The sequence below is a fragment of the Lethenteron reissneri genome, chromosome 44 (genome assembly GCF_015708825.2).
Source record: "Lethenteron reissneri isolate LAM-NWPU_2019-01 chromosome 44, ASM1570882v1, whole genome shotgun sequence".
NCBI lineage: Eukaryota > Metazoa > Chordata > Hyperoartia > Petromyzontiformes > Petromyzontidae > Lethenteron > Lethenteron reissneri.
The window spans coordinates 849,341-873,353 of record NC_083822.1 but is presented as its reverse complement, the minus strand read 5'-3'; the positions used below and the strand labels follow the sequence as shown (position 1 = coordinate 873,353).

The window sequence follows — 24,013 nt, the reverse complement described above, 5'->3', positions numbered from 1 at the left end:
TCAGAGAGTCTAATGCAGCAGATGTGGTGCTGTATTTTTTTTGGAACCCAGATTGTTTTAGATGTGAGCAAGGCCACCATGAGGGGCTGCAAGGGCCACAGGTTACCCACACCACTACTTCAGAGCCACCATCAAAAATACATATGTAATGGGTTCCGGAGACACTTGTAGAGGACACGTCTTTATTTCCACACACCACGTACTTATACACTTAATTCCCAGCCTATTCACAAAGGTCTTCTACACAGCCTATCTACGTAGCGTGCCTAGCCTCGTCTACGTTCCCAGGTCCTCCGGCTATGATTACCCTAGGGGAGGCTACCTGACCCGACCCAGCCAAGGTGCGGGTCTAGACCACTAGCTTCCTCAGACCTCGCCCTTTCAAGGGCGTCGGGCCAGTAGTCCCAGAGTCTCACCACTTGCCCGCACAGTGCCCCATCCCTTACAAGGACAGCGGGGCGAGGGGGTCCAGGATCCTAAGCTGGCTGGTCTTCTTGCTTCGGTCTGCGACTGATCCCGAGCTACTGGGGAGGTCCCCTTTATGCACCTTGATATCGAGGGGCAGGGCTGCGTGGGATCTTGGAACCCCCCCCCCCCCCGCTCTTGGGCTGGGCAATGCAGCCCCTCCCCTGGCGGTACAAGGTACCGCCCTTGATGGGCCCTATCCACCATTGCAGGTAAGTGCGGCCCATCTATGGTGCTACACATGCGTGACCTCATGGGGGGGTCAACATGGAAATAGGGTACTCTGTGAGTGGCAGATCTTTCGCATCAGTCAAACATGTATGGGCAGTCATCGACTTATGAACACAATTAGTTCCTGAGACCCGTCCGTAAGTCGGAACACAGTAATCTACCGTATTTAAATGCCCACAAACACACACACAAGCACTCAATCCTAGCATGAGGTAGGTGCGAGTTGGTTCGTAAGTGCAGTTGTTAATAAGTGCGGGTGTTCGTAGGTCAGGTGTTCGTAAGTCCAGGTGTTCGTAAGTGCGGGTGTTCATAAGTGTGGGCGTTCATAAGTGCGGCTATTCGTAAGTGTGGGCATTCGTAAGTGTGGGCATTCGTAAGTGTGGGCGTTCGTAAGTCGGGCGACCGCAAGTTCAGGCGTTCGTAAGTCGGGTGTTCGTAAGTCGATGACTACATGTACAGTGACTGCCCTCACCACAAGGAAGGGGAGACAGGGATGACAGGTGGGACAGAGGGGCGAAGGATCAAGTCCACAGACTCGCACGGCCCTTGGGTTATTGAGACAATAAATTGAGACATTTTGGCCATTCATAGGATCTCCTCCAGAGCCGATGTGACATCGCACCTGTATGTGCATGTTGAGGCAGCACGTGAACTGGTAGAATTTTTCAATTGTGCCTTTAACTCCTTCACAGTTTTTACACAGTGGGAGATGCCAACTCTGCCTGCAATGGCAAAAGTGTTGGCTGCAAATTTTTTTCATATATATATAAACTAAATTATAATAATCTGTTGTACCACAATAGCTGGAAGATCTAGGAGAAGGGAGTGATGGTGAGGTGCGGTGGTGTCAATAATATTAACTTCCCGACCTAATACGCACCAACTTCTTAAGAATACATATTCACTTCGTTAAGGAGTGAGGCAAAATAATGTTAAACTTCTCAAATCTTGTACATTAAGCGAAGGACTAATGCTATCGATGGAGAAGTAATGATTCAAACATTTTAATGGCATGGAAATATTCTACGAGTACTACTACTGTTTTATTTACCAGGTAAAGCCCTCTGCGCCATTAACTCCTGTTCAGTGGTGACCTGGCCACACATCGTAGTGGCTTTACTATCATCATCACTCGTGGGAATTTATAGCAGCAGCCAAATAATCCAAGCATTTGGAGGGCAAACACTGGAGGAGCCTAGAAAAAAATCTACGTGACCACGGGGAGAGAGAACACGCCAACTCCAGATGTATAACGGCCATCATCAGGGTCAGGATCGAACCCATGACCTCACGCGTAGCAGCCGAGGGAGATGACATCTTATCTCGCCACCACGGGGCAAACATCGCGATCCCCTTCCTTGTGCCCGCCAACCTCCCCTCACGAGTCAATCTCACGCCCCTACCCACTCGTCGCAGTTCCACAGTTCAACTTGAGAGGTTTGTTTTGGTATTCATGAGCAGCGTGGCATGACTTCAAAATGTCAATTATTGAAGCTACTTCAGATGCGAGCTGCCATGCGTCCCCCCCCCCCCCCCCCCCCAACTTTACTGACGTGCAGGTGTCGGAGACTACTAACCGGTTTTTGGACAGACTGCTCAACCGAGACACCATAACAAGAATCGCATACAAAAGTAAGGGGCTCTTAATTGTCTGTTGTGTGGGAGAAAAATATACCAACATTGGACGTTTCCATTAAAATGTATTATTATTTATTTATTCTGCTTGTTTACAGGTGATTTACAAACTCCGCACAGAGAGTCGCCCAAGTTGGGAATTAAACTCAAGGCGTACTTGCTGTGAGGCACAAGTGTTATCAATGCGCCATCTCCCACAAGTGTTATCAATGCGCCAACCTCATTGCCCAATGTTTGCATTCAATATTCCCCATTGAAAGTAAACTATTCTTTGGTTCTTTCGGTAAAGTCACGTATAAAGATAAAATAATAAATTAAATTAAATACTAGCATACGACGTTTCGATTGCAACACAAGCAATCATCATCAGGTATAAATTAAATAGAAACACAAATCTAGTATACTTAGAAATGTAATGTAATACAACAGAGAGTCGGATAACATAACAGTCAACACCCTATCTGGTTGATTACGTTCTTCCTGAGAATGCAAAAATTTGAGAGAGAGATAAAACACAGAACCATAAACATATAGACAGACATATAAGCAGACAGATATCACAGAGATACATAGAGAGAGCACAAACATAGGAACACAGAGAAACTACGCCTCTGTGTCGAGGCCTTAAATAGAGAGAGGGGGGGTGGGGGCGGGGAGAGAGGGAGGGGTTAGAGAAATTAGCATGTCAATGAGTAGCACGATGAGTGGTACGGTGCGCGAAAGCTTGAAAAAATTAGGAGGCAGGGAGAGAGACACACTAAATTAAATAACCAAGCAAAAATTTCGAAATATAATGCAATGCAACACAGAGGGTCGGTCAACACACAATTAACGCATAGCCTGGTTGATTACGTTATTCCAAAGATTGCTAAATTAGATATTAAGTGTAAAATTTGAAAAAACACAGACACGAAGACCGATACACAGGCAGAGAGAGACAACGAAAAAACCCAGAGAGAGAGAGAAAACAAACTTAAAACTTCCCCGTAGAAGTGGTTCAAACTTAATTTGGAGCTTTCGTGACTTCAGGAATTATTCTTTGGTTCTTTCGGTAAAGTCACGTATAAAGATAAAATAATAAATTAAATTAAATACTAGCGTACGACGTTTCGATTGCAACACAAGCAATCATCATCTTACAGAAATGCTGTAATAACATTGCAGGTGATGTATTGATGCTGGTGATGATGCATGAATAATTACGAAGATGATGATGATGCTCATTGGATTGATAATGATGATAATGATGGATTGGTGAAGATGATGATGATAGGTGGACTAATGATGACGATGAAATTGCCAACAATAATGATGCCCTAGACCAGGGGTCGGTAACCAAAATAATAACAAAAGCCTTTTTTTGTTGAATTCGGTCAACAAAAACCCAATATTTCAAGAGCCGCAATGCAACGTGAATACGAGATGGTGATCCGTAATAAATAAGTTCAACGAAGCAGCGGTCCTTAAAGAGCTGCCGTATGCGCCTCCGGAGTCGCAGGTTTGCCGACCCCTGGCGTAGACGAAGGTTGTTATACAGTGAGGGAAAAAAGTATTTGATCCCCTGCTGATTTTGTACGTTTGCCCACTGACAAAGAAATGATCAGTCTATAATTTAAATGGTAGGTTTTGAACAGTGAGAGACAGAATAACAACAAAATCCAGAAATTCGCATGTCAAAAATGTTATAAATTGATTTGCATTTTAATGAGGGAAATGACCCCCTCTCAATAAGAAAGATTTCTGGCTCCCAGGTGTCTTTTATACAGGTAACAAGCTGAGATTAGGAGCACTCCCTTTAAGAGTGTGCTCCTAATCTGAGCTCGTTACCTGTATAAAAGACACCTGTTCACAGAAGCAATCAATCAATCAGATTCCAAACTCTCCACCATGGCCAAGACCAAAGAGCTCTCAAAGGATGTCAGGGACAAGATTGTAGACCTACACAAGGCTGGAATGGGCTACAAGATCATCGCCAAGCAGCTTGGTGAGAAGGTGACAACAGTTCATGCGATTATTCGCAAATGGAAGAAACATAAAAGAACTGTCAATCTCCCTTGGCCTAGGGCTCCATGCAAAATCTCACCTCGTGGAGTTGCAATGATCATGAGAACGGTGAGGAATCAGCCCATAACTACACGGGGGGATCTTGTCAATGATCTCAAGGCAGCTGGGACCATAGTCACCTATAAAACAGTTGGTAACACACTACGCCGTAAAGGACTGAAATCCTACAGTGCCCGCAAGGTCCCCCTGCTCAAGAAAGCACATATCCATGCCCGTCTGAAGTTTGCCAATGAACATCTAAATGATTCAGAGGACAACTGGGTGAAAGTGTTGTGGTCAGATGAGACCAAAATAGAGCTCTTTGGCATCAACTCAACTCGCCGTGTTTGGAGGAGGAGGAATGCTGCCTATGACCCCAAGAACACCATCCCCACCGTCAAACATGGAGGTGGAAACATTATGCTTTGGGGGTGTTTTTCTGCTAAGGGGACAGGACAACTTAACCGCATCAAAGAGACGATGGACAGGGCCATGTACCGTCAACTCTTGGGTGAGAACCTCCTTCCCTCAGCCAGGGCATTGAAAATGGGTCGTGGATGGGTATTCCAGCATGACAATGGCCCAAAACACACGGCCAAGGCAACAAAGGAGTGGCTCAAGAAGAAGCACATTAAGGTCCTGGAATGGCCTAGCCAGTCTCCAGACCTTAATCCCATAGACAATATGTGTGGGGAGCTGAAGAGTTCGAGTTGCCAAACGTCAGCCTCGAAACCTTAATGACTTAGAGAAGATCTGCAAAGAGAAGTGGGACAAAATCCCTCCTGAGATGTGTGCAAACCTGGTGGCCAACTACAAGAAACGTCTGACCTCTGTGATTGCCAACAAGGGTTTTGCCACCAAGTACTAAATCATGTTTTGCAGGGGGTCAAATACTTATTTCCCTCATTAAAATGCAAATCAATTTATAAAAAATTTGACATGCGTACTTCTGGATTTTGTTGTTGTTATTCTGTCTCTCACTGTTCAAATAAACCTATCATTAAAATTATAGACTGATCATTTCTTTGTCAGTGGGCAAACGTACAAAATGAGCAGGGGATCAAATACTTTTTTCCCTCACTGTAGTGTTGCTGCTAGTACTACATGGTCTGGGCGCTCATTCAGCATGGACAATGTTTTTGAACGTGCAGGTGGGATGACTACGGTGGAGATGGAGCCGCAATATAGATTTAATGAGCACATTTTGTATTTGTGCCACTCGTATAACATGAGGGCTATTGGTGTGAAGGTGCCGTGCTTTACGCTTCATACATTTTACAGGACATTTCCGAATTGAGGTCGATGCACCAAAGTGGCTGACCGTGAAAAATCGCAGAGAGTGAGCAGGCAACAAGTACCCCCCGCGTAGATTGATTAATATTGCCAGGGCTTATTAGTGAAATGTTTACACGGTATATAAAACTGCAATCGTGGCTTGATGCATCAATCATCGCTTTTTTCAAAAGGACGATAAAGCCAACGTAATAAATGATAGACCCATTATCCTCTTATCACATGTGTATATTTAAATCGCTGACGAAGATCAATAGAAACACAATAATGAACAAATTAGAGGCCACTGTTTGTGCAAAAAATAACACGTACAATGTAGACGGTATTGACCAACAATCCGGGATTCTGAAAAATTGCCTGAAAATTACTCAGTTGGGATCATACAGCACCAGCAACATTGCCCCCTACTGTTAAAACCTGGCATGACCCTCCTGAAAAATAGCCTTGAGAAACCAGCGAGGCTTTTCTGGGTAAAAACGCGAAATTATAATAAACACCTCTCTGAATCAACGTGAAAATGTGGATATTTCCACAAGGGTTTATGCAAATAAGTATGATTGTAATGAAGTCGGTTCTGTGAGAGTGGGGTGAGTGTTTGCACACAAGAGAGCTGAAGGTGTCTGGATCAGGTGTGCATCTGAGCGCGTGGTCACAATAAGTTGCTTCGGTAGACAAAAGCATTAAAATGCACCAACACTAGTCACGGAACTATTTTTCCAGGTAAGGCCCACTGAGCTATATAGCTCTTTTTCAGAAGCGACTTGGCCATGAATGATAGCTCAACGAAGTGGCTCACCATGTGGAAATTTATAGCAGCCCAAATACTCTAAACGCACGTTGATTCTAAATGTTGCATAAAAGTGCAATTTTGCTAGTGCAGATAAGAGGTTACTCACAGGGATCTCAGAATTAGTGTTGTGGTATCTCCATCCACAGGCTGTTCTCAATAATGGGGTGATGCACTTGGTCTCTGAAAGTTCCAAGCTGAATTATTTTGTCTCCTGACACCGACTCATCGAACATTGTTGCATTTTATTTCAGATGACGCCTACCTGCTTCAGGGTCTATCTGTCGAAGAACTCTACCCAGATACGTCAAGCTACATCACATACGAAGGATCCATGACGACGCCACCCTGCTATGAGACCGTCACCTGGATCGTCATGAACAAACCAGTGTATATCACTCACCTGCAGGTCAGTGACACTGTGTACTTCTCTCTTGCTTAGGTCAGTTGACAGATCTATCTCACAATTTCCATGTACATATTATACACATTTTCATGGTCGTCCTTAAAATGGTTTGGAATAACTCGGACAAATGTAAGGGGCACAGAAAATCTAATTATGTCAGGACAATGTTCAATAAACCACTTGCATAGCCTTTGCTTAATGCCAAAGAGTTCTGAATGGGTTGTGTACATTGATTAATTTAGGCCACTGTTGTCAGGCATGTTGAACAAGGCTGCCCAGCGCTCATTTTGAGCACATTAGCTGCACTTAAAAATGATAAATATTTCGCTGTTTTAAATTAAATAACAAAAAAATTGATATCCAACAACTGACCCAAAGTGTATTTCTCAACACTCGCTGAAGTCAGTTGCCTATACTGTAATAGCGTCAACATTTAGCTCCGAGCAGCAGAGCTGACTAAACTGGGGACAACGTAAGTTAATTGACTTACTCTGTAAGTAAATGTTGTGGGTTTACTCTGCAACACACCGGTGTGCTGAACTCGTAACCAATTGGCACGTTTTGTTTACGTGACAAACCTTACTAATTGGCTGTGTCAGGTGGTGGCGGGTTTAACAACACATTTATATTCACGTGATCTAACCCAAAACCCTCTATTATGGATAATATAATATTGGTCATGAAAGCCTACTACATGTTAAACTACTCTTTTGGGATTACATACAGTAGAGTTTTACCCTAGCATTGCGCTATAATGGCACAAATACATGGAATTCATTCCATGGAATCCCATATAATTCCACGGTAAAACTTATTAAATTATCATAATATAACTTAGTTTGAAATATACATACAATAAGTATTATGATTCCTATGGTTAGTGAATTAACACAACAGTATGAAAAATAAGAATAGGTTTTACCATTTCTGGCAATAAAACAGGGGGTGTTAAGATGTTCAAACACCAATTTGCAAGGAATCAAGTCTGCATTAATCACACGCACTTGTGATGAACGTGCAAACAAAAATGCTCTGATAATTAATGAATATATGCAGTTTTTGGAACTGATTAGCCTACACCAGAGACAGCCTTCTTTGGGAAGGCTAAAAAAGGTCCCATGATATAAATAACAACAATATTTCAGGATGCTGAAAAGAGAGGTGGGATATGACGAGGCATATTTCTTATCCCCTGTTCTCCCCGTGTCCCCCTGGGTCACCCTTGGGAAAGCGTTGTTTTAGCTCTCTGGGCCTCTCCTACCCTGGCTGAGCAAAAACAAACACACTCAACTCCACGAAAACAAAATGGGCAAAAGCACATCGCTCCACGTAATTTGCATTTCTTCGCATTTCATGGTTTAAGGACCTAGAAACAAATGTTACAGACCTGATTTTTTAAAAACACATTTATCGACATGCAATGGGCTTCCCTTAGCCTTTGAGCTGTAAAGAAGGGTCATTGCCGAAACATCGCCAGAGTTATTGACGTGTTGAGGTTTTAGCTTTTGTTGTTATTTGTGCTCCACTTCCAACGCAATCTCACCGAATAATTTGTTGAATTAATCATTTAGTTACTACTTCAGCCCACCGGGTTGTTGGCGCGTTTTGTTTACGTGACAAACCTTATTGGCTGTGTCAGGTGGTGGAGGGTTATGACACATTTATACTTACGCGATCTAACCCAAAAAACTTGATGACTAATATTGGTCGCGAAAGCCTACGTGTTAAAACGGAATTCATAAAGATGAGATTTGAGCCCTTTCACTTTATTCAAGTAGCAATATATTTCAAACCCATATATGGCTCTGCACGTTTATCTGATGGAGTATTTTTGAAGTGAAATGGTTAGCATAATGGGACCTTGGGAGTGCTTACACCCGGAGGATATTGAGTGACGAGGCACATCCGCCCTTCCCTCAGACCAGTACCCCCACCAATGATAACATTTGCGGGATGCGCGTCCACTGACTTCAGCAGTACATCATTGACACTTTAGCAGTCAGATGTTTAGAATTGTAAAATCCATTGTGTGTTCACCTCTTTCATACAGATGCATTCCCTTCGACTACTTAGCCAAAACCTTCCATCTCAGATCTTTCTGAGTATGAACGACAATTTCAGGCCAACTCAAACGCTCAGTAGCAGATGCGTCCGCACCAACATCAACTTCAACTTTTCTGGCAGAGACTGCCCCAACAAGAAACCGCAAAAGCTGAAGTACAGAGGTGAGTTGGACAACACGCATATTTAACTGTCACCACTTAATGGAGGAGGATTTCTATATTTCACAAGCACAACTTACTGCACGTCCATATGATAGTGTGTTTACAATATATCCAAATACAATGACAAGGAATGTATTGATATATATGAGCATAGGTCAAAAACACCTCACTGTCGTTAACACACGTTGCAATGTGACCACAAGATGGCAGTGCGGCAATGAATTTAATCAATCTGCCAATTCGTTACTAGTGTAGGACTGTTACTGACGCGACAACTTCTTTGTCTTTCTCGTTCCTTTTATTCCGCATATAGTTCACATCTCCGACAGCATCGTTCAATGTTCCTCCGTTCGCTCGCTCCGCTTCGCTCGCTTTCTCTCTCTCCACTCAGGTCCGATACTCTGCTGCTCGCTACGCTGTACTCGCTCCGTCCTTGCTACTCTGTCCGTACTCTCTATATCCACTGCTACCGTATACTGTATTCTCTTTGTCCACTGCTACCTTATACTAGATGTTCTTATCCACTGCTACCTTATACTGTACACTCCTATTCACTGCTACCTTATACTATACTCTCTTATTCACTGCTACCTTATACTATACTCTCTGTTGCTCCGTCTCTGTCCCAGGCACCGTCTCCAGCTCCAACTCCAACACTCCCCAAGCCTCCCGTTTCTCCGCTACGCTCTGCCTTTATCCCCGAACCAATCAGCCCAAATTAATTATGTCATCCCCCGCTTCGCTACTCGCCCCCAGGCCCCCAGCCTCACGTGATGTCACATGATGTTGTTTTCGTAGACACTTACTCTCTCGACCAATCACCGGCCTGCGTCCTCAGTTATCCTTAACACCTGTGGCGTCTCTTAATGACCTCCCCCCTTAATTGGCGCAACAACAACTCTATGTCCTCAGTTGCCCCCCACTGTCCGTTGCAAGCTCGCTCCGCAACCAACCGCGTGGCGTGTGTCATCTCAGCTCCTACATCACCCCCCCTGTTGAAAAAGTTAGCCGTCCCGGCTAAACACAACGCATCACGCGGAAAACACAACATACAACAAAAAGTACACGATCCCCCCCCCCCCCCCCCCCCCCGGGCACGACCCCCAACGTCCATGTCTCCCAAAATTTTATGAAAAAGTCAATCTTCTTGAGCCGGATCCCGCAGCCGGTCCGTCACCCCGGCTCGACTGAACAGGGGGCAGGGTGTATCTGTCCGTGGGTGCGGGGCAGCATCCTGTCCGAAACGTGCGCCCATCTTCGTTACACCGGCCATTCCTCGATGAGACCCCAACGTGGTCTCGTGTGTCCCGGGGTGTCTCCTGACTCAAAAATGGCGATCCTGCAGACACACCGGGAGTAGACTGCTGAGGTGCGTTCTCCCGTCGTTGCACGGTACGCTTGTCGGACACATCCAATACAGGCCGTTCCGGGATGGGAGATGACGCATCATATGGTATGACATATTTATTTAACCGCGACGGGTGAACATGCCACCATCGGCGACCGCACCGAATCCTCATACTCTGGTCCCTACAAATTTCCACAACTCGACGGGACCCGCCAGGGCCGGCGCCTCTCGCCGCGCGCACCCATTACATGCTTTGCGTACAATGAACATCGTTATGCAATCCCGGCCAGTAAAATCGTTATCCAAGTCAATGCGGTTACCTTTACCCCCAAGTGCATCAACACTCGCGCGCATCGCGAATAACTTTTACCCTCAAGCACAATGGTACCATAATACAACATTTCAGCAACACGATATCCCAAACAAATATGGTCGAAACAACTGCATGAAGCATGTAATCGCCAACAATTCTCTGCGCGTTACACAACATTCTTGTTCTGCCAGCAGACAGCACACGGCTGCCGTATGCAATGACTCTTTCCACTCCATCGATTATCCCCGCAATAACAAGTTCAAGTTAATTTATTAGGTATAGCCCTGTGAGCCATTCGGCTCTTGAATCGGGTGCAACCGCAACAAACAAAAAACAAAAACATGAACAAAAAAATCTTAAAGTGAATATGTGACTAAGTGCAAACAGAAAATCCAAGAAAAGACAGCAAAAATATTGCAGAAAAAACACCGTACACCAACGCTGTGTGCAAAAATCCCAGTGGGATGCAAATCAAACAACAACAACAACCACAAGACAACTTAGATTAAGGCCATCAGTCTAACTCTGTACTACAACAAACAAACATGTCTAAACCAATACACTTTTCGAAATCACCAAAATAAAGCCATGAAAGCAATGAAAAAGCAATCATAGGAACTGTGACGGAATTTTCACAATAAATATCATAAATAACATGTACTACCAAAACCCTGCAGCCATAGCTGGCTGCATGAGTCACTCCACAACAGCAGGAGCATCAATCGGAGTATTATAATTTTTCAATACACCTTTAAGATCTGCACGCTAAATCAAAACACAGGTCATACTTTGTAGTGATCATCCGGAGCGAAATATTTTATTTTAGGCCACTGAATAGCAACCATCTCTTCAAAATTTAGATATCCGAGCGGCGGTGCGTCTGCTAACGCGTCCCGAAGCGTTTCAACAAACGCTGTTCTTCATCATCCCATAGGAACTTTTCACCCTTAGCGGCAGCGTATGCAGTGGCCTCGCAATCGTAACAAAAATTCAACCAAATCGACGGTAGTATGACGCAATTTCCATGAAGCTACGCACTCTGATACTGTTTTCGGCATTGGCCACGTGCGTACCTAACTCGTTTTTCACCTGGTCAGTGGCACTCCCGCCGCGCTGACAGCATGACCCAATACTTGACAGGCGTTCTCAACGAAATGGCATATTTGGGTTTAGAATTTCAGATTAGCGTCCCGTAACCAGCCAACTCAGTTCACAACCGTTGCAATTTTGCCTCAAAATTCTTACAACACAATGACGTCGTCAGCTAAATCAACATGACTCCCACTGCAATCCGGTGATGTTTCAACAGGGACGTGCGACCGACACCATATTTCCTTGAGCTAAAGACGTTATGAAAATTTCAAAAACAGCTTACGGAGACGTGTCCCCTGCTCGGATGTCAAATCATCAATACATTACAAATCCCAGAACCACTCCGGTTCCTCGTAACACTGCGGTAGCGTATTTCCTACGTCCGCTGCTAAGCACGCATACATCACAAATCCCAGAACCATTCTGGTTCCTCGTCACACTGCAGCAGCGCATTACCCTTGCCTGCTGCCAAGCACGCCGACATTACGAATCCCGGAACCCTCCCAGTTCCTCATCACTCTGCAGCAGCGCATTCCCTTCGCTCGCTGCCAAGCACGCAACCCAATCTGAATTCAGCGCAGCCAATGTATGATCTAACGTATTCCTTTTGTAGTAAAGGACTCGTTCACTGTGTCTGTCTCCGTTGTCCTTTATTCGGGTTCTTTACAACTTGTCCCACACGGCCCTCGCTCAGAGGCTCCCCGCTTGGCAGCTCGATGCTGCCGTCGCTCCCGTAGCCTCTCTCCACTCCGATGCAGCTCCGCTGCTGGTTCCCTCGTGCAGGCCTCCGGCTGCCCTCACTGCAGCCCCACTGCTGCTCCCCGTTCCTCCGTGCTCGGTCACCGCTGGCCGACGGTGCCGAGTCTTACTGTGTGTGTGGCGATCTCGCCACTCTCCAACCTCCGCCCTGGGTGGCCTCACTCTGTCTCTATCTCCAACTCCCCCCCGTCTCTTCCGGTATCTCTCCCTTAAGACCTCATCCCTCTCTCTCACGTGACCTAACTCCTCCCCCTGTGACGTCATATCCGCGAGGCCATTTACGCCCGCATTACACCACCCTCCCCCGTAGAGAAAAATCCAGCCGACCTCGGCTGAAAAAATCGACAACAAGTAATGCAAGCGAACACAACCATCACACATGCAAGGACAACGAAGCATACAATAAATATAACAATAACAACAAGAACACAACAGTAAAATTCAACGAAATATAAGGGATTTCGACCACGTGCGGGTCGCCGGCCCGTCCCGGACGGGCGGCGGCCCTCCTGCAGTCCGGGAACGTGACGGGGTTTTAGGAGCAACAGGATGAGGTCCTCCTGTCGCTATTTTAGGCCCGCCAACGTCCCGGTCCCGTATCCCTGAAGGCCCAGCGTCGGAGGTGTCCCGCAATCGTGTCTGCGGCGGGGTCGGAAGGGCTGCGGGGCTCGGAGTTCCCGGAGCCGTGGTAGGCACACCCCAAGCAGAGCCCCCTGTCTCCTGCGGTGTCACGGCCGGCTTGTCTGTAAAAGGCACGATAGGCGCTCTTGCAAGGTCAACAGGCACAGGCAAGGGTGAGTCGGCAGCAACAGACTCCGGCAAGGCAACATCAGGAGATGACGCATCAGGTCGAGGGGCCACATATAGTTTCAAGCGAGACGTGTGAACGAACCAACGCCGAGATCCAAACCGAACACGCGCCGACTGTGGGTTGGGAACCTCGATGAGGCGAACCGGCCCTTGCCATGGTTTATGTAATTTAGAAGAGGTACCTGGCCGCACCTGTGGGCAATGGAGCCAGGCCAGCTCCCCCACCTTCCAGGGGCACTCCCCCTTAGAGTGTCGAGCACACCGCTCGTTCCGGGCCTGGGCTTTGGCCGTAGCCATGCGGGCCCCTTCCCGTGCCTCAGTAACACGGTGAACGGTGTCCTGAATGTAATCAGGAAGAGGCTTAGCAGGTCCCCTCACTCCAGTTCCCAACTGCACATCCATCGGCGGCACGTTTTCACGACCGTACATAAAGAAAAAGGGCGAATATCCTGCAGCCGCATGCGGCGTCATCCGGTATGCCGAAAGTACCCCAGGGATATGCAAATCCCAATCTGATTGTTTTTCACTCACCGTGTGACACAACATGGCGGGCAAAGTCCGATTTAGCCGTTCGACCATACCATCCGTTTGTGGGTGGTAGGGAGATGTCCGTATTTTATTAGTTCCAAGAGCCGCACACACTTCCCCCAACAATTTAGAAGAAAAATTTCGGCCTTGGTCTGTGAGGAGCCTCTCCGGCACCCCCTTGTCCATAACGTACCCAAATAGAAAGGCGTCTGTAATAGACGCCGCCGACTGGTCAGGCAACGGCCAGGCCATCGGCCAGCGGGAGAGGTACTCCACCCCAACCAGCAAGTATTTATTACCCTTAGCGGATGGCGGGAAGGGTCCCAAAATATCTAACGCCACCAATTCATTAACTCGAGACACCTGAATAGACTGTATCGGCTCGAACATATGGATGTTTAGGTGGCTTTCGCCGGGCACAATCGGGACACGCGCGAACGTGACCGACGACATCTGTTGTCATGCCGTGCCAAAAGTAATCTCGCTGCAACGTCAATAGGGTCTTCTGCATCCCCAGATGTAAGAGCGTGTCGCAATGCAGAGTCCTAATCAATTCGTACCGCAAGGATGCCGGTACAACCAGACGCCAGCGTTCCTGTAACCCTTCCCTCCACATCAGCAGACCATCACAGAGAGCGGTTTCCGGCACACCCCCCGTACCCGGTCCCCCACTCTCCTTCGCAGGCCGCTTCCGTAAAGTCACCAATGAATTGTCCAACATTTGTTCCCGAATCCACACAGCCCTTGGAAGATTCAAAATCCCATCAGCCGGTCCCGGCTCCATTGGAGCTTCAGGCACTTCGACTGCCAACGCAACAGGCTGAGGGGGATGCTGAATCGGCGCACATCTATGCGTCCCAGACGCGCACGCGCAAGGGGATCGCTGTGGCAACCTAGAAAGCGCGTCCGCATTCGCGTGACGCACCCCCTTCCGATGGTGAATTTGGAAGGAAAATTCTTGCAGCGTGTCCAACCAACGCACCAACTGGCCGAATGGTTGGTCCATCTTAAGAGCATACTGCAAGGCCGCATGATCCGTGCATACAATAAACGAACGACCGTAGAGATACGGTCGAAATTGGCGGAGAAAAAAAACAATAGCCAAAAGTTCCCTGCGAGTGACGCAGTAGCGGGTTTCTGCGGGAGACAAAACCCGGCTACCGTACGCCACCACGTGCTCCACACCACCTTTGGACTGAGACAACACCGTCCCAATGCCCGTGTCACTCGCGTCCGTATCCAGAATGAAGGGGTGATCAAAATCTGGATAATCCAACGTCGGCGCCGTAGCCAATAGATCGCGCAGGCCTTGAAACGCCGCCTCTTCTGGCAGTTCCCAAGCAAATTTCCGTCCTTTACCCGTAAGGAGGTGCAAGGGCCTCGTGATCATCGCAAAATTTAGAACAAACCTCCGATAATATGAGGCAAACCCCAAAAACCGACGAACATCCCCCACCGTGGCCGGGGTTGGCCAGTCACGGACGCACGCTGTTTTGTCCGGATCCGTGGCCACCCCGTCCGCACTAACGATATGCCCCAAGTAACGCACGGACCGTTGCAGTAGGTGACATTTCTTAGGCTTAAATTTCAAATTAGCAGAACGCATCCTGGTGAACACAACCTTCAACCACAGTAAATGCTCGTCAAATGTGCAGCTGAAGACGATAATATCGTCTAAATATATCAGACATGTCTCCCACTGCAACCCCGTTAATACCAGCTCCATTAACCTTTGAAATGTGGCAGGGGCAGCATTCAACCCCATCGGAAGACAATTAAATTGAAATAACCCCTGCGGCGTACGGAAAGCAGTCTTCTCCCGCGAGGGCTCGTCAAGGGGAAGCTGCCAGAATCAGACACTTTATTTAATTTCCGGAAATCTACACAAAATCGCAATTTGCCGTCTTCTTAACCAAAACAACAGGCGCGCCCCATGAGCTGTTAGATGGAGATATTATGTCCGCAGCCAACATGTCATCCACTGCCCCTCGAACGTGATCTCGCTCAGCCGGACTCATCCGATGTGAGTTTAACCGAATAGGGGCAGCGTCCCCTGTGTCAATATGATGGTAAAGCAACGAGGTGCGTCTCAAGTCCAAATCGTCGGAGCTAAACACATCAGAATAACTCAATAATAATTTACGAATCGCGCAACGTTGTTCCCCGGAAAGGGAAGGATTTTCCCCACACAATTCGGCGATCCAGCGATTATCTGCAGCCCCAGGGCCTGAAACCCCAGCAACCATGCCCTGGCTGCCCAGATAATCCTGTGCCATAAACGCCATAGTGGCATGTGCCACAACCGTACCAGCCGGCACACACACATTTTCGGTACTCGCATTAAGCACCTGCAGAAATGGCTGCTGGTCCGGCCGGACAATAGTTTGCACCCCGACGAGCGCCGATCCGCCTGTTATGGTGGCGGACGGCGACAACAAAACCCCAATTGCACCTTGACGACCAGGCACAGGCTTCCGATATCGCAAAGGGATAAGCATCTGTGAGCCAGGTGGAATGTCAACAGATACCTCGGACAGCGCCTGCACCTGGGCGACCGGAGCAGGTCGCCCCCAGGGCAACGGCAGAAATGTAATTTTACGGCCACCCGGTAATTCAATGCATTTTTCATTAATTCTAATTAGAATGGGCATCTTGGCCAGAAAATCAGTTCCCAACAAACAAGGAACTGCAAGGGACCTCGAAATTAACACAATTCCCGAGGCCGACACTCCCCTGATAGATATTTTAGCGTCCACCTGGCCCACAATGCCCATGCTACCCCCGTTCGCAGCGACGCAGGAATCGTAAACCGGACGCACGGCCTCTGGTGGGATGCCCAACAGATGGAAAATTACATCCGATATAATGGTCGCGGACGCTCCGGAATCCACTAAAATACGCACGTCCACCCCTTGTATAGAACCAGGTACAGTGGACGAACCAGTAGCGGCCGCGACGACCCGCCGTGCCAATTTACGCCACTGCGTTACCGAGCGACATGGCCCAGTCGATGGCCTCCCATTATTAACAACACCCGGATCGCACGACAACGGTGATGAGTGAGGTGTCAAGACTTGCCGGGTGTCTGGTGCGCACCGACTTGCCTGACCTGGAGGATCCTTCCGCGGCGCGTCCGCTGTCGAGGCCTCCTGTTGGGGCGGACCTGGGACACGGGCCCAGCAGTCCCTGGCGTAATGGCCCTTACGACCGCAGTGGAAGCAGTCGATGTCGTTGCGCTGCGCCGCAGGCCCCCCGTCCCGACGCTCCCGTGTCGGCGGCGCAGATCGCGGCCCCGGCCTACTGCGGCCCGACCACCGAGCAGAGGCGGCTGTCAGCTCCTGCGGGCCCCCCCCCCCCCCCGTCAGGAGCGTACACCGCCTTCTTGGGATCCCAACCCACGGCACCTCCTTCGACAATGGGCCCCCCCGTCCACGCCGTGACTTGCTTCCAACGGCGCAGGTTTAACTGGGCATCCAGACATTTAGCGGCCGCCTGGGATGTCAGCTTTTTGTGGCCACACACCGACATAGGAATCCCCAAATCCTGGGACAGCTCGAGCATCTTACCCAAAATGAGAGGTTCGAGTAGGTCAGGCTCCGTCTCCGGGTATGCGGCCATGGCCAACTCCAATACTGCACCCCTGTATGCCACCGGCGACTCCTCGGGTGCTCGCTGGTGTTGAACAAACCGGCGATGAGCATCATCCGGTGGCTCGTATGCATCTGCCATCTCGTCGAAAACTCCTCTCAATGTTTTCTTCTTCTCGGCCTTTATAGAACAGAAGAATCTCACCGACTCGTCGTCGAGAAGAGTCGGTAGAACCTCCAATGCCTCAGCGTCAGTCCACCTTGCAGAGCGTACCGCCACCAAAAATCTGCAGGCGAAAGCACTCCAATCGCCACCGATGGAGAATTCTTTAACGGTTGTGAGATGACGACTGAGACTCCTTTTTGCGCCATCCTCAGCCGATGACTCATCAGGCAGCATATTCAAAATGGCGTCGCATCGCAATGTGTTCAAGATGGCGGCCTCCCGCCACAGAGAGCGCAAGATGGCGGCTTCCCACCGTTCTTCTCCTGCCACGCCCAAGATGGCGTCTTCGTGCCGCGTGGCCAATGGCGCCGACAGCGCAGGCAAGGCGGCGGCCTGCGGACCACCATCGGCTCTCCCCAATGCCGTCCTCGGCGTGACGAGCTCACACAATTGCGCCAGCACGATTTTCAGTGTCTCCAGCTGCGCTGCCATCTGTCTCCATCGCAAGTCCGCATCCTCCGGCGCAGACGGGTCCACCGACGCGGCGACATCTTGGACTCCCGGACCCGTACTCGTTCCAGCACGGATCTCCTCCTCCATCGCAGGCAGGTCCACCGCCTGAGGAAGGTCGTCGTCGTCGGATGATGTAGCAGATGATGGAGCAGGAATATTCTTTCTTCTGAGTTGTTTTGACATGCTGTTTCACTTCTGACACCAGTGTAATAAAGGACTCGTTCACTGTGTCTGTCTCCGTTGTCCTTTATTCGGGTTCTTTACAACTTGTCCCACATGGCCCTCGCTCAGAGCCTCCCCGCTTGGCAGCTCCACTCCGATGCAGCTCCGCTGCTGGTTCCCTCGTGCAGGCCTCCGGCTGCCCTCACTGCAGCCCCACTGCTGCTCCCCGTTCCTCCGTGCTCGGTCACCGCTGGCCGACGGTGCCGAGTCTTACTGTGTGTGTGGCGATCTCGCCACTCTCCAACCTCCGCCCTGCGTGGCCTCACTCTGTCTCTATCTCCAACTCCCCCCCATCTCTTCCGGTATCTCTCCCTTAAGACCTCATCCCTCTCTCTCACGTGACCTAACTCCTCCACCCGTGAGGTCATATCCGCGAGGCCGTTTACGCCCGCATTACACTTTTTTAAATAACAACTGACTCTAACGTATTCCCTTTTTAACTAACAACTGACTCGTGACCCTTTTATTCGTATTCCTTTTAACTTTAATGTGTTTTAACTTTTATTCATTTAACTGTTATTCCTTCTATCCGTATTCCTTTTTATTCCTTTTTATTCGTATTCCGTTTTATTGACAATTTATATAAATAGCTCGCAATTTTCCCGCACCATCGTAAAAACCCCGGCCAAGGAGGGCGTCCGTGCCACGGCGTTTGATGGTGTCAACAATTTACTCTTTTCTCCCAGTTATCCGAAAACAGGCACTTTCAAGCGCAAAGGCACGAGCTTCAGCGTCGCAGGCGGAACACGCACTGTTCGACAACCACACTTAAATTAATTAATAACCACACCCGTTGCTCACTCAACATCGTCGTCATCATTATTAACATCCTCGTCCTTATCGGCACAATCATCATCACTATCGTTAACATCATCGTCCTCATCGGCACAATCATCGTCATCGTCGTCATCGTCGGCACAATCATCGTCAACGTCGTCATCGTCGGCACAATCATTGTTATCATTGTTATCATCATCGGCATCATCAACGTCAACATCGTCACAATCGTTGCCCCAATCATCGTAGCACATTTAGATGGACTTTCCAAAAATGTAAGGCATTTTCCCGATGGCAATTCCAACCGTTCCTTTTCACTCGAAATATTAATTGCCATCTTTTGCAAAAATCTGTGCCCAACAACATGGCACGGCCAGAACAGATGAAACAAAAATGTATCCCGTTACACACACCATCCCAACTTTAAAAAATGGTTCCAAATTTTTGGGCGAGGTTGGCAACTAACAAAAATTTCCAAGAAAAGAGGGTCGCCGAAGCCCCCATATCGACAATTACTCTAATCTGTACCCCTTGAACAACGCCACCACATCCGACGAATATGGCGCGGTACAAAAACGCGATGAACTAACGTGCCCCATACAGCATTACCGTGCGATGCGTACGAAGGGAAATTTTCAGTGTGTGGTGTCGCGGATGGGTGATGGGAAGGATACGGCTGTATTTTAAATGTGTCACGACTCGCCTGATAGTCCTGGGATGGGAAGAATCCATGGTTGTAGTCTCCTGATGACCGCGGGAAGACGCCTCTTCGTCTCCAGCAGTCCCGTGCGAAGCGTCCTCGACGCCCGTACTCGTAGCTCGTCCGCGGGGTGGCGAGGCAGGCTCGCGAGCAGCCACAGTTGCCACTGCTGCCAGCGACCCCGGTCCCTCTGACTCCGACATACCCCGGTCACGCCGGCGCACATCACCAGAGGCTGTGCCGTCACCACCGCTGGTTCGTCGCGAAGCCTCAACTGTTCCACGTGCGGCCGGCGCCGTGAGCTCGGAGTCGCAACCCCGGCGCCTCATTGGCGTCCGGCTCCGCTCCTGGCGTAGTGGGAGACACAGCTGCGCCGCCGGCCACCGCTGGTATCGCAGGCTCGTGCGGCGGCTAGTCCGATCCCGTCGGCGCCTCTCGTATCATTTTTGAACTCCTTCGCGAGCGCCATCATGTTGGCCTCCCACTCAGCCATCGCAGTCCTCCATACGTGAGGCGGGCTTGGTTCGTCATCCTCGTCGTTCGGGTCGCCCTCGTCACGCGGCGACGCCCCATCAGTCGCGTCCTCCGGGGGAGCGGGAGCCTCCAATCCCGATGGAGGTATCCCGTCCGCGTCGCTGCTGTCGGCCGACGAGGCCGCCGGCTCGTTCTTCTTCTTCGTAACTTTCTTTGACATATCGGCGTAGTTCTTTTAATCACTTCTAACAACAGTTGTAGGACTGTTACTGACGCGACAACTTCTTTGTCTTTCTCGTTCCTTTTAATCCGCATATAGTTCACATCTCCGACAGCATCGTTCAATGTTCCTCCGTTCGCTCGCTCCGCTTCGCCGCTTTGCTCGCTTTCTCTCTCTCCACTCAGGTCCGATACTCTGCTGCTCGCTACGCTGTACTCGCTCCGTCCTTGCTACTCTGTCCGTACTCTCTATATCCACTGCTACCGTATACTGTATTCTCTTTGTCCACTGCTACTTTATACTAGACGCTCTTATCCACTGCTACCTTATACTATACACTCCTATTCACTGCTACCTTATACTATACTCTCTTATTCACTGCTACCTTATACTATCCACTCCTATTCACTGCTACCTTATACTATACTCTCTTATTCACTGATACCTTATACTATACTCTCTGTTGCTCCGTCTCTGTCTCAGGCACCGTCTCCAGCTCCGACTCCAACACTCCCCAAGCCTCCCGTTTCTCCGCTATGCTCTGCCTTTATCCCCGAACCAATCAGGCCCAATTTATTATGTCATCCCCCGCTCCGCTACTCGACCCCAGGCCCCCTGCCTCATGTGATGTCACGTGATGTTGTTTTCGTAGACACTTACTCTCTCGACCAATCACCGGCCTGCGTCCTCAGTTACCCTTAACACCTGTGGCGTCTCTTAATGACCTCCCCCCTTAATTGGCACAACAACAACTCTATGTCCTCAGTTGCCCCCCACTGTCCGTTGCAAGCTCGCTCCGCAACCAACCGCGTGGCGTGTGTCATCTCAGGTCCTACACTAGTGTAGTGAGCGACGTCCGACACACGTCTAATAGAAGGCGTCTTATGTATTAAGAGCACACTGGGTAATATACTTCGTAACGCGGCTACACCTAGGCTGTCCAAACACGCAGCCCATCTCTGTCCTGCGCTACGCTGGCTGATTGACGAGCGTAGCAGCGACAACAGAGCTGATCTTGCAAAACAGCTACGTGGTCGAAGACAAAGAGATGACAACGGCAGCGACGCAACCAGAAACCAGACCCCACATGAACACCCCCGAAGCTCTGGTTCGGTGCTCCTTATATCTGCCTGGCATGGTCAAGCTCCACCTCTGGCCACGCCCCCTCTCTAGAACCCGGGTTGGTTCCCAGAGCGTCTCGACTGACTCCACCCTTCACCGTTACCCCAGATACACCCCTTCATAATAAGGTATTATGTAATGCAGCTCTAAGCATAATTACCCCTATAAGCCAGCAGGTGTCACCCTGTCATTACATTAGTACAGCACATACCGGTGTGTTGGAGAGTTAAGTAAAAGTTCCACCATAAAGCAACGATACAGCTTAATTAATTTCCAACCGCCATTCTATAATTCAAAAGTGTTCAATGTCACGTGTGAGTCAGAAGCTTGTGTTGACTTTCACTCAAGCAATATCGGAGAACCCTGTAATTCCACACTTTTAAATAAAAATCCCAGAACAGGAGGCTGAAGTTTAGAATATTGTAATATATTGTGAATACCCAACCAAGTGTACACACAGTACATTGACGATCTTATATTGATGTTTAATCACTTTATTTAAACACGTTTTCTCCTTGCTCACATGCATGCCCATCAACGGTCCAAATTAAGCAGTGATTAAAACCCACACTTAAACATGAGTCGGTGTTCTTATTCTTACACTTAACATGTGGATGTTCTCCAGGATTATTATCAGAACCATTTTATTGAGTTGATGAATATGCTGCAATAATCTGTAATTGTTTTGTTAATTTGCTTACTGCAGTTTTAAGCACATTCAACATTTACTATATTATAAAAAACACACAAATTTACTATTTTTAATGTTTAAAGATATTTTCTGTCAGCCAGTCGGGTACATTGAGCAGCTAATTGGATAATTCTTCATCGTGCATAACAATAATGTGAAACGTTGGCTAAATGTGGTACCTATCGAGGAAACGTGAGCAAATAATGTTCGTGGAATCCATTTTCCGCATGCGTTTTATCCGATTTGCGGATTATCCGTACACACCTGAGATTTTTACGTAAATGAATAACTCATGGATATTTCCCTTAAGCCCAAATTCTCAAAAAAATTATCTTAAAACGGTTAAAGTTATTCTTAGAAATGTTTATTACAAGTCACGTGCTTAAACCGAACAAATATGTGCTCCAGTTAATCCGAAATACAAGTGATCGCCTCGACAGTACAGTCGTTGCATAACAGTGGGTAGAGTTTGATTGATGACTGGTGGCTGGCCCTGCTGCTGTCCACTTAGTGGGCCGAGTCTTCTGCGCTAGAGCAGCAAAGTGCTATCACTGAGCACACGCATCATCAATAAATCAATCGTTATTATTCGTTCTAAATTGAAAGAGCAAGAATCGAAATTGTCAGTTTTGCTTAAAAAAACCACTAATGTATAACTGTATTAGTGGTTTATGGCATAAAGATCCGCAGAAAATGGATATTTATTTCATTATCCGCGATTCTGAATTATCTGCGGCTGTCCTCCCCGTCATTATCGTGGATAATCGAGTGTACTGTACGTTGTACTTTAATATATCACATTTGCATACTCTGCTCTGAATGTTGTAAGGTGCACAACTGTAAATCGGTTATACGATTGTAACATAATATTACTTAAAGTTCTTCTCTTCCTCTTTTTTTAGTCAATGAAATTATTTTGAAATAAGAAGAAACTATTCAACACTCGCGGTGCACAAAAAAAACCGTCCATACTTTTTTTTCAAGGTCTACATTGGAGAATATTGAGAACGAGGGTGCACGACATTTTGATAATCACTTATATTCTTTATTCTGGAATCCACAACGGCTGGGGGGGCGGAGGGGGGGCGGAGGGGGAGCGGCGCTTCCCCACATGACAACATCATCACGGCACTTGTGTGTCGCCCGGCCGTGTCGCCCGGCCGCGTTACCAAGCCGCGTTACCCGTCCGCGTTACCCGGTTTTGTTACCCAGTTGTTACCCGGTTGTGTTACCTGGCCGTGTTACCCAGCTGTGTTACCTGGTTGTTACCCGGCTGTGTTACCAGGCTGTTACTCCGCTATGTTACCAGACTGTGTTACCCGGTTTTGTTTACTCGGCTGTGTTACACAGTTGCGCTACCCAGCCGTGTTACGTGGCCGCGTTACTCGGTCAGAGCGATCGCGTTCGCAATTGGTGACATTCTGATGCTTTCCAGGCACAGTAAATTAAATGACCAAAATGAATGTTAAATTTAATTATAATCTATAATTGTACCGTACTACTGTTGTATGTCTTTACACTCATGTTTATGCAAAGTAGATTATTAATTTTCCATGCCCAATTTAGGAAACCCATTGTTTTAGTGATTGCTAAAATGGAAAGTGAA

General features: G+C 48.2%; 1 protein-coding gene across 1 annotated transcript in view; it reads left to right on the top strand.

The window, feature by feature from the left end:
• LOC133353676 (carbonic anhydrase-related protein 10-like) overlaps positions 1-23,468 on the top strand; it is a 468,369-nt gene extending 444,901 nt beyond the window's left edge. The window contains exons 6-9 of the mRNA XM_061570106.1: positions 2,256-2,328; positions 6,709-6,863; positions 8,911-9,085; positions 23,310-23,468. Of these exons, the coding sequence (XP_061426090.1) occupies positions 2,256-2,328; positions 6,709-6,863; positions 8,911-9,085; positions 23,310-23,332 (426 nt within the window). The 3' untranslated portion in view covers positions 23,333-23,468. The remainder of the gene's footprint in view (positions 1-2,255; positions 2,329-6,708; positions 6,864-8,910; positions 9,086-23,309) is intronic.
• The last annotated feature ends 545 nt before the right edge of the window (positions 23,469-24,013 follow it).